Raw genomic sequence first — 12281 nt, 5'->3', positions numbered from 1 at the left:
GTTGCTAGTTGAAACAAATCGTATTGAAAACAATAAATTATTAGATAAGTCATTATAAAAGTGTATAATCATAGCCAAATTAAGTATAATAAAAACACTCGTAAAAGGAATGTTAAAATAACGATGTTGCTTTCTGTTGTTTAATGTTGTTTTCTCTTTGGTTTTGTTTTTATATTCTTTCTTAGGTTTCTCTTTATCCAAAAATTGTACAATTCACCATAGTTATCCCGTATCGCCCAATCACAGCTTACTAAACATTACGTCGTCTTCAGTCCTCCCTCAGTGAATGAAATCAGTTCTCAGTTGCAAGTTGCGACATAGCGCGCGCAGCGACAGCAGACAAAGATGTAAAACTGAGCAGACGAATGTTAGCGCAAGCGATGACGTGACCTTTCTATTTCATTTGATAAAGAAACAGATTTTCCCAAAACAATAATTGGGTGGGGGATTTGTTATATCGAGGGAAAGACGTAGACAATTTGTTATGTAGAGGTTAAATTCGCAATGTAGAGGTTCTGACAATGATAAATTCGCTATATTGAGGTGTCTTATTTTAGCCGAAATCATGAAAAATTCGTTAAATCAAGGTCTTTGTTATGGTTTGTTCGTTATGTAGAGGTAAAATATACATTGTGTCTTATGGAGAGTTCTAGGGGATTGAAAAAAATTCGTTATATCAAGGAATTCGTTATATCGAGGTTCGTTATATCAAGGTTAGACTGTATCACTGTCAGTAGCAATGAGAGGATAACCTCTCTTAGAAGTTATGAGTAGTGATTTTTAGTAATTAAAACACTGTCGTAGGTAAAGTAGTTTACGCAACTCGCGTAAATAGGTTCATACCTTAAATTTTCTACTCGTATCGTTAGCACTATCTTTACGCAATCGTTGCGTATACTACTATAAATCCAATGTTACTAAATAGGTATTTTAACCTTTAACCTAGCATCAAAGGGATGCAGAGGGTAAAAATGATGCTACTATTTACCCCAAATCAACACTGACAAGGCCTATAGCAGTCAAGATGGATTCTGAAAGTATGGGTGTACCGTTTTTGTACTGTACCACAGGCTTAACATATAGTGGATATTAGTATACATTTTAAAACCTTTCATAAATAAAAAAAAAATATTTCTCTCAAAATCTGACATTTTTTGTCTTCATTAGTCAAATGAGGGAAAATATTGAGGCCTTCTGGAATTTAAGAGTAAATACATGGTAAATAATTTTAAAAAATGTTGGGATTAAATCAAATCATAAAATAGTAATTCAGCATTGTTTTCGGAAAGTTACTGTCACTAGTGCAGTTCATCTACTTTGGATACATAGAGTCTGTATGATCGAATCTATCTCCTCACCAGAGGTTTACCTGGGGAATGGTCAATGGTTTAATGACTGACGGTAAGGAGACAGGTTCTATCATACAGACTATAGACATCCTTACTGTGTAAATTGTTTTTTTTTTGTGTCACAAAAAGGATGTAGTTGGTAAAAGGATTAGAACAAACTGAAATACCTCTTGCAGGTTTTACTATAAAGCTAGGTACAACCTAAATATAGCAGTGGGATGCCTACTTCATGATAAGTGTTTCTGTAATCAAAAAATTACTGTAGACTAGGTTTTAAGGTTATCCACCAAATTTATTCACAGTAGTACCTTAATCCTTGATTAGATAATTTTATAACAAATTTCCTATAAATTACTTGTAAAGACCAACAATACAGATACTCTCCTTCCCAATCCTCTATTACTTTGATGATCCTCACTTCAGTTATGAGCACTGAATTCTATTTTCGTATCTAGAGTCCATAGGAATAGGATCCAGGACACGAGTATTTTTATATCTAGATTGTTAATTACTGCTAGCCTATTGTCATTGTTTAATTCAACAACTAGATCAATGAGTAGTAAAACTGAGGTCAAATTTGTAATTCCGAATTAAGAAACCTAATTGTAAAAAAAGAGAGGACGTTTTAGTACTGTTGTGTTGACCAATGGCACTAAATGTTGTGTCTACAAATTGAGATGGCAGTTTCTCCATCTTTGTTTATATCGGTGTGTTGCACAATATATTGTAAACCATCACATGGCCGAAACATCAACACCATATAAAACGTCCTCTGTCTTTTCTTTTTCTGTGACTCGTACACTTTCCCCACTCAAACCAAATGCATATTGAACTGTATTAGTTATCGCTACTAAATGATCAAAATGTTTAAATGTTTTTCCAATTTTGTGTCAAATTCCCTTGCTTGTGTTTTGGGACCATTACCTGTTATATGTTCAGTGTTTAATACCTTGTAATTGTTTGTAGCACCCTACAAGTGTGTTGATGTAATGAAATTTGTGTTATCCCCACTTTTGTGTAAGAGACCTGTAATAGTAAATGAAATATATAACTGCGCTTTGAAAATTAATTAGTACTAGGAAAAAATTGTGTTTGCTACTAAATTTTTACAATACCTGGACTTAGCAGGTTAAGCATTGTTATAAGTTCTTATTTTCTAAACTAAAATCTAATATATCATTATTAATGAATTAGATAAGAACTTAGTTTAATGATGGAGCCAGGTATTCCATCCCCACGTTAAAGTTGTCGCCAGTTTTAATATCAAAATAGACCTGGTTAAAATGGGCCACGGACAGATTGTGATGTAAATTACTAATTTTTGTGACAATATGCAGACTTTTTAACTATGTAATTCTGACAACTTATTGCCAGGTATAACATATTTTATGTCAGACGGATTTTAGTAACGAGGTAGAAAATATAATCATCGTAGACACAAAAGCAATCTGCTATTGGCTCCTGGACTAGGTCCATTTTAATAAAAAAAATAGAACTAAAGTGATTGTTGTAAAACTAAGACTTAAGCAAAATATTGGAAAATTAAATTACAATTTTCTCTTTATCCCCATTCATTTTCATTATAATTATCTTATGTAATTAATGAGATATAGCCATCATCATATGATTTACAAAACATTAAAACTAAAACTAACTAAAAATTAATAAGAAAAGCATTTCTGTTTGGTTAAATATATTGTGGTGGAAATGTATTGATTGATCAAGACTTTCAACCTGATTGGTTGAAGGATTTTACACTGAAACATGTAAATTTCGTCCATGGATGTTCTAGCGTACTAGTTGAAGACAATAGTACAAAGTTTAGGGCTGTTTGCAGCCGTTAGATGTGTTCTATAGGTTTTGTACTGACCCATCATCAAATCCATTGGTGTTAGATTTTCTAGTCACAACTGAAACTATGTACTACTTTGATTTCATTATGCTTTCAAGTTGGTGGGAATTTCGATGACTTTTATTTTTAGTTTTGTGCCAAACGTACTTGAAGTAGGAAGTAGGAGATGAAATTTGTTTAAATTCTAGTCTACATGTACAGTAATGCTACTTTTAGTAGTTTGCGGGTTAAACAACTATGGTCATTTTAATTGAAATACCCTAAATGTTTGCTTGAAAAATTAGTGGTTAATTAACTAATTAAGTTTTGACTAACATTTTTTATGAAAAATAAACTGAATGGTGAGAAACTTTTATTTTATAATACAAAAAATATTCCAGACTTCTCTAAAATGTTTTAGCAATAAAAGAGATCTGATACGTAAGTATAAAATTGTGTTGTATTAGGTTTTATTCCACAAGTATTTTAAATTGTTTTTACCTTTATGAATTCTATTAATAATTGATATGGATCTTTCCCAGCTATTTAAAGTTGTATGGTGGAATGGGACATGAAAGGTTTGCTTCAAACAGCTGACTAACACTCAACAGCTGATGTTATTGCAATTGTTGACACATTTGGTAACGTTTTATCAGCCATAAGTCATTCTAGGTACCAATGAATATTGTAAAATTAAGCTTTGGCATGTGCTAGTATAATTGTTAATACGTTTGCTGGAACGAAGACGAAGTGAATAATTCCAAGTTAACAACTTTTGCTGAATGGAGCAATAAATTTAATGTAAATAAAAAACTATCTATATTTTCTTGTGAGAGGGAAAATTATTCTAAAATTGTGTATTATACTATTTGCTTGTTTTAATGTTAAAACTCTTTTTAAGATTAACTCTTCGTATAACATTGTGCACATAACCTCTTAGCTTATGTTAGATGCACATTACTCTTGAAGTTTCTTATATCTCAAATTCATGACTTGCGCATCGTAGTGAGTTTAGTTTTTATAAATTTTTACATGACGTTATTTTTCATAAGTAATATATGTAGAACAGTGTTGAAACAATGTCAATGTAAGGATAGTGACAGTCAAAATTTACTCTTCTGAATAAGTTTTGACGTTTTTTTCTAGTTTTATTATTCTACCACTGACTAAATCTTTTAATTAATGCATTTGATTATTTTTAAGGTTTTATTTTAAATAAACGATATTACTGACATATTTAGAAGTATTCCTTATTATATTTTTATATTTAGTTGCACTGTCATTCCTATCTTAATGCTGGGGATTGGTAATGTATTATTTTATATTGAAATAGAAACTATATACATCTTATATTTTATTTTATTAGTTACCAATTTCAGTTGAACAATTATTAGCCCATAAGTTTGATGGTTATGTGTTTGCCTACCCAGATTGGAAACTGTTGAATAAAGCTTGATTGTTTACTGTGAAACAAAGTTTAATTTTCATCCCTTGAAATTAACCCTAACCCAATGACACCAGGAATATTGTGATAATTAATTTTTAGGGTATGTTCTTTTGTGTCTTTTTCATAAGGATGTTTATTTCAACACACTATGTCCATATTTAACCAAAAAATGGGAAAAATCAGTTTCTCTATACTGTACCAATGTAAAAATTAGCAAAACAGGTGTGTGCAATCCTTTTAATAATACCGCCAACTTCCCTCCAAGCTGACACTGTTTAAGGAGAGCCTCTCCTGCCAGCTAAGCCACTCATTATTGAGCTTAGTATTGATTGCACATGTACGGGATTTGAACCCGCGCCTGTTGAAAGACCTCAATGCTACACGTCAGTAGCTTCAGCCAACTGAACTACCATCCACCATCGGCCTTAGGGCTTAAAGTGTTCATATAAATGTATGACAACAAGTGTATTCCATTTGGTTTGGTGATTTGACATTGGCTTATAAAAATACAAATCCGTACTTTTACTCTTTTATTTTTATAAACATGTAATATGTTATAAGTAATTCTATGTAATCATGATTTTCAACCTGTGTGCTTTTAAACCTGTGATTAAAAAAACTGCTCTTAGTGGATAATTTAGTAGATAAATAAATAGTTATTTAAGAAGACTTAAGTTTTTATACAGTAAATAGTTAGTCATTGATTTCTTATAATATAGAGTTAATATACAACATGTACCAATTATGTACAGGCTACGATATCAAGCTTAGTACAAAATGAAAATATACATAACAAATATAAATAATGGCATAACTTACAATACAGTTCAAAGATTATTTGATTCAAGACAATTTTTTCCGCCATAAATATTAGACCTTGAATTAAATTGAGTTATGTTACAAAAGAATGTTCATACAGTTTTTCATCTACCTACTACATATTATGTGAAGACTCTTTTAAGTAATATTATGGATATTATTTAAGTTATCAAAAGATTTAACTACAATGTTGGTATGGACGTAGTAGATACATAATACGGCAAGTCATGAGGATTGAACAAAACAATGTTGGTAAACATGTTACTGAGGAAAGTAAAAACTTCTGTCTCGTCCCACGATCCATCCTGAGAGTAACAAGAAGGACAAGCGTCTTTGGTTGGAAACTGGACTTTGTGATGTCTGGGATCTTCTGTTTCATCTCCTGCCAGTCGTAGATTCACGTTGTTGTGAGCTTTCCACAACCACATAACAGCATCTCTCTGTGATGTTACGTTTCCGTCAATGGTTTTTGCCATTTGATTGAAATGCTCAGCGCACGGACTGCAAGAGAAGAAGTTCCTGATGTAACCAGTCATCGCATTCAGAGCCTCTGATTGGAGTTTAGTAGAGTTACTTTCTTGAAGATCTTCTTGTACGACTAAAGTGTGAAACAAGGTCCATAAACTACAAGGGTACCCTCGGAGTGTTGGTATAGTCCCTCGACATCCAACCCATTCTAGATTTGGCATAAACGGACGGTATTTTTCTTCTAACTTTTTAAAGGTTCTGAGAAAATCTTCTCCACAAACACTATCCTTGTTATCCAACTCAATTTCCTTCAATTCTTTGAAAAATTGTTTCCCTTGGCCTTGAAAGGGAAAATATTTTATCACTGCTGACATAAAGTCTCTCAACGCTTCCAATTGAGATGCGGTAATGTTTTGTTTCAATGTTATTTCTCCCTTCAAGGCATATTCTAAAGCTGATTCTATATCCATTTGGAAAACAACTGAGGACAAATGTTTTACGTTGAGTTCTCGTTTCAGCGCTTCTTCCCTCCTCATGGCTTCCTTGATTTCATCAACTGAAACGTTTGTGTGAATGATTGGCGTTTTAGGTAACTCTGCAGCTATATCGACACCGTGTTCACGCAAGAATTTTCGTACTGCATTATTCAATCCGTCCCTGGTAAAGTTTTTAGTCTCTAACGGAATGAACTCAAACTGTGAGATATTTGTTATTTGATTAATATCGTTGGCTTGATCAGCTTGTGAAGATAATTTAATTTCCTCTTCCAACACACTCACATTTAAATCTTCCTTTGGTATATCATTGTTTTCTACTAACAAACCTTCTGAAAAGTTTGAATGTGAATGTGTAGAGAGTTGATAATGTCTTTGTAAAATCACCGCACCACTCTTACCCTCCTCCATACCAACCAAATGTGTAAGATTTGTGTTTCTTGGATGCACTAATCGCACTCTTATCTCTGGAGTTTTAGAGACATCCAAAGCTACTTGAGCTCCAACCAGAGAATCTTTCGGCTCAAACACAAGCATAAGATAAGTAACTGGAGGCATCATCTCGCTCCGTAGCTTTTCTATTTCATAATGCTTAAAAAGTTCCAAATTTACGGGTCCGCTGATTTCCTTCTGACTGTTATGGTAGGATTTGAGTATCTGGGCAAGTTTTTCTCTCATTTCAGAAACTGTAGTCTCTGACCCCTTTCCGAACTCTAATCCTACAAAGTTTTCTTCTGAGTGTGGAGGAAAGATTTTGATTGACGGTACTCTTTTGATTTCATGATTTCGGCAGATTTGATTGTTCATTGAATTTGCACAGTCGATAGCACCTACCTTGACTACATCTCGCCAATCTGTAAGTACAATGAGAATTATTAGATTGTGTGAATTAATTAGAATTTGATGTTTCCATCTTAAGCATCATGTGGTCATCATCTGAACACAGTCGTATAACACAAAGGGTATCACAATAGTACTTACTTTTTCAGTGCATGTGGTACGTAATCCTACAATCCCTTTTTTTAGTTGGCTCAAACTGAGTGATAAGCTAAAACAAATCAGAACATGTCTTTCATTTTAGGGTGTAGGTTTGAGAAAGGGCATCATAAATTTTCAAATTGAATTTTTGTGAGACATACTGTAGAAAAGGGTAATGTGAAGTTGCCTCAAATAATGTAAATAACAATCCCAATAATATGAAAGCTTCTAGGGATAAGAATTGAAATTGAGAAGTGGTTTTGAAAATACGTTAAAAGTAGTTTTTGTAGAAGTTTTTTTTTTAACATTACATTCAACATTTTCTTTAATGAAGAATCCAGTCAAAATATTAATATTATATAGTTCGGTTTTAGCAACAAATTTACCTTTTAGATTTTTAAAAAAATTGCACTTCTACAATATAGTGGTGTAAGTGGAAAACAATGTATTAGAAAGAATTGCATACATTAATAAGATCTATGATTTTACACCACACTACACTGTTATTTTTACGAACTTCCCATCCAGAAAATAGCTGTTTGCCGCCAGCAATCTAATGGTGTTTCATTATGTACTAATGTACTGTAATGAAATTTTACTGGACACCAACCAGCTGATAGTATTTATTTGGTAAGGAGTGAAAACATAACCTCTCTTTGAGGTTATGAGTAGTGTTTAGTCCTTTAGTCGGTGGAAATATATTAGGATTTTTACAGATTTTTAAAACGTTTTTATTAGCTCGCTTTCTTGTCCGGTACAAATTTTGCAATCAATTTTACACTAACTTCCCGATGAGCTAGAGACTTGAAACTTGAAACATAGCTCACAAATGAAAGACAATGCAATATTATATCATTTAATTTTTATATTTCCCTTGGGCTACGCCCCACGGGCTTGTTTTTATTAACTCGCTTTCTTGAAAATTTTGATACTTCCCGATGAGCTAGAGACTTGAAACTTGAAACATAGCTCACAAATGGATAACAATGCAATATTATATAATTTAATTTTCATATTTCCCTTGGGCTACGCCCCATGGGCTTGTTTTTATTAGCTCACTTTCCTACAAATTTTTATATCAATTTTAAACGAAGTTCCCGATGAGCTAGAGAGTTGAAATTTGAAACATAGCTCACAAGTGGATGACAATGCAATATTATAGCATTTAATTTTCATATTTCCCTTGGGCTACGCCCCATGGGCTTCCAAGTTTTCCATGTTAACATTTTGAAAGAATGTAAAATATATCAATTAATTTAAGTCAGCTGTAAATCCTTAAATTTGACAGTTCGTGGAGCAGAGGTTAAGAGGTACAGGTTCTGCTCCCAAGAGATACTTTATACAAACAAATATTTCAAAATAAAGATAAACAATCTGATTGCAGATATAAAGGTGTTTGTTAATAATGTCATTTTTTATTTATTTAATACGAGCTGTTGGCCCGTCCTACGTACGGGAATCAAGTAGTCCATTAACACTGTATATAGTGTGTCTAGTAATTCAGGCATAGTTTAAGCAGATCAAAATTGATAGTAAAGAAAAAGCTTTCAAGATGAGTTAAAACCATCGATCTCTAGAGATCGATGGTTAAAACATGTGATCATTGTTATTTCCCCAACCTTTCCTCATAAGTCGATTAGTAAAATAATTTCCATAAGCTTTCTTTTGAAGATGCGTGAGCTTCGATTCGTATACAGCAATGGTTATAGAATCCTACTTATTTCCTATAATCAATGACAAAATCTCAAAGTAAATAAACTAACCAAATACATCTATAGAATATTTTTTATTCAACCACCTGTTAGTTATAACAAATTATATTTCACTAAAACAAACTAAATATTTTAAAGACTGCTCAAAAAAATAAATTAGAACATCTATTATTTTATTATGTATATTTAAATAAACTCCCATCATCTTACCGATTAAACGTATCAATGGTTATAGCATTACACATAGTATAAATAAGTAAATTCTACGTATGTCATTTCATTTTCATCCAAAAGCTGAATTTGTGTCAAAAACGCGGAAGGTTGACAGCTGTTATTATACCAAAAGCTAGAGTAGAATGTTAGCGTCGGCTGCTAGACTTTTTTAAATTTCAAACTTAATTTGCAAAAAACTGAAACCCTAAACTAAAATTATGGCTTCGACATTCCCTAGTTCTCAAAATTATCTTTCTTTCAACACAAAAATCATGAAAATCCGTCGAGTGGTTGATTCAGAATCGTGAAATAAAAAAACATTGTTTCGTTTTAATATTATAGATTCTATAAAGTAAACAATAATTAAATAGATTGATATATTTATAGTTAGTAGGTAGGCCGTACATCCAATCTAATACATAATTATATGAAAAGGAACTCAAATAAACCTTAGATTTCCCACATGCCTCTGTCCTAATCTGATATAGATGCATGAAATAGGTTTAACATCCACACACATTAAAAACTAAAAAGTAGAAAATAATTTATAAATAAAAAACTTTTTTAAAACAAAACGTTTTTAAATGCGCTAAAAATTAGAAAATAATTTATAAATATGTGGAGAGTATAAATACTTGTAAGATTTAAAACGAAAAACGTGGGGTGCATGCAATTGATAATTAATACATTAGTTCAATAGGTAAAGGTAATTGTAAATTATCTATTGCATGCACCCCACGTTTTTCGTTTTAAATCTTACAAGTATTTATACTCTCCATATATTTATAAATTATTTTCTAATTTTTAGCGCATTTAAAAACGTTTTGTTTAAAAAAAGTTTTTTATTTATAAATTATTTAGCTTATAGTATGGCGTAAAATATCATACGTCACTCGTCCAAAATATATTTACTGGACTCGTTAATCCCGCACTCGACATTGACTCGCACGTGAATGACACACTTGTCCGGTAAACACTAGAACACTAGGTTTCAGGACTAGTAACGTAATATACAATTACGTTATTGTTATCTAGTTATCAGAATGGTCATGGCTAAAAATTGTTAAACTTGAATTACAATAAAGTTATTTATATTCTAATTGAAAGCCAATTGGCTGGTACAAAATTTCTTGAAAAGGAATAGAGTTCATCCAGCTTACCGGAGGAAATTAAGAGTCCAGAGTAACTTCTTTAGAGATTTGGTTGAAGAGAAATACTCTCTCAAGAAGTTCTACTTCAGGACGAAATATCAGTGCTATTTTCTGTGTTCTTTCATTGTGTATCTTTTAGCCCCTAGACTTTTTTTCAGGTAAGCTACTTGAATTATTTACTTTAAAAAAATTCCTTAATAAAGTTAAAGTTATTTACTCACCATACACTTCAGTTGCAAAAGCCTTCATCACAGCTACAAATCGTATACAGTAACCGCACCAATGGTTGTAAAACTCCACCAGCCATAGTTTATCCTTCTGTTCTTGATAAACTACCTGGTTGAAGTTAGTGCTATTTAATACCACCATTTTGCAAAATCCATTGTACAAGCCTGCACCGTTAGAATCATCAAAATCACTTTTTACATCCCTGCGAACAACATATGACTCTGAAAACTCTATGAAAGTAAGCCAGATCAAAAACGGGATTGTTGGAAATTTCATGAGTGCTAACATTGCTAAATATCAGTGATCAATGAATTTTTGTGTTAAACGCTTTTAAAAAACTTTTTGATACACTCATAATCCTAAACTGAGGTTATCTTTTATTAAAACAAGCGGGTCGCGGTTTAGTGTCTGAATTTACATGATAAGTTTGTTAATTACATAACAGTTCAAAGAATCACAGGGTTATTTTGTTATCCTAAGAAGTTGAGTTTAGTGAGCAGAGATGAAAAAGCGGAAGCTTGTATTTTGGTTTTTGAGCATAAATTACGTCCTTAGATCTCATTACAAGTCTGGGGGTTGCCATCTATTGAAAGACCATTAAACAATGATGTTTTATAGCTTTGTTGATTCAATTTGACAATCGTAATTTTAACTATTTATCTCGTAAAGGATTTAAATTATATGCCAAAGGGGTTGAGAATCAATAAATTAAAATGTTTGGTTTCAAAAGGACATTGATGATTTGTTATTTTTACTTTCAAATTGTTTCCGCCTCTGGTTTGGTTTGTCACTGATGTAAGGCTAATTGAAAATCTTGCATTAGGCAAGTCCATAGATGTTAATCATAACAAAACACAATTAAAAGTAACAAACCAAACCTAGAACAGATATTGTACCTTCCTCTTTAGAAACTTCACCTAACCATTGGAATTGGATCATGCAAAATTGGCATAATAACTCAAATTAACTATCTACTAATTATCCGATGAAAATAAAAATCAGCACAATCATAGGATTCTTCTACATTAGATATTTTTCTTTTGAAATAGCACTATCACATTATAAATTTAAATTTTTGACAGATTGTTATAAGTATAGCTACTTCAAGAACCAGACAATGTATGGCAGAGTGTTTGTGTATTCAATACAAGATAATTTGCCAGTTAGCATGTCATCTTTCAATCATCTTGGAAGAGATGATTGTCTATTGTTGATATTCAGTTGTACTTTCATACATAACATGTTCAAAATGTTGGTTCTAAGGAAAAACACCAATTGAATCATGTTGGCAATGTAGTAAATGTTTTTACAGTTTACCAATTTCAGAAATTTAATTTTTTTCACTTCTTATACAGACTAATGAGTTATCTTGTGCTCTATTTCAAGGTTAATACAGTATACAGTACAACAATTGTGAATCATTGCTAATTATTTCATATTTTTAAGTTTGTATTTAGACCCAGGATTTCTCTTTTTTAATTACATCTCAAGCGATGATTACTACAGTAATTTCCAGGCTCATTTACAGATAGTTGCTCAAACCACTAATGCTAGTGCAATGACGTTAATGGATGGGTTTCCCGGATGAATT

General features: G+C 32.0%; 1 protein-coding gene across 1 annotated transcript; it reads right to left on the bottom strand.

Moving 5' to 3' along the window:
* Positions 1 to 5169: 5169 nt before the first annotated feature.
* LOC128994965 (sulfhydryl oxidase 2-like) lies at positions 5170 to 10847 on the bottom strand. Its single transcript, XM_054419823.1, has 2 exons — positions 10684 to 10847; positions 5170 to 7262 (listed from the first exon to the last, which is right to left on the bottom strand). Exons 1-2 carry the CDS (start codon positions 10829 to 10831, stop codon positions 5629 to 5631), a joined length of 1782 nt encoding a protein of 593 aa, XP_054275798.1. The 5' UTR covers positions 10832 to 10847; the 3' UTR covers positions 5170 to 5628.
* Between the last annotated feature and the right edge of the window lie 1434 nt (positions 10848 to 12281).

The sequence above is a fragment of the Macrosteles quadrilineatus genome, unplaced genomic scaffold (assembly GCF_028750875.1).
Source record: "Macrosteles quadrilineatus isolate MER2022 unplaced genomic scaffold, UCM_ALF_1.0 Scaffold_5__1_contigs__length_97177068, whole genome shotgun sequence".
Lineage (NCBI taxonomy): Eukaryota > Metazoa > Arthropoda > Insecta > Hemiptera > Cicadellidae > Macrosteles > Macrosteles quadrilineatus.
The sequence above is the reverse complement of the archived record's forward strand: the minus strand, read 5'-3'. Positions and strand labels throughout refer to the sequence as shown.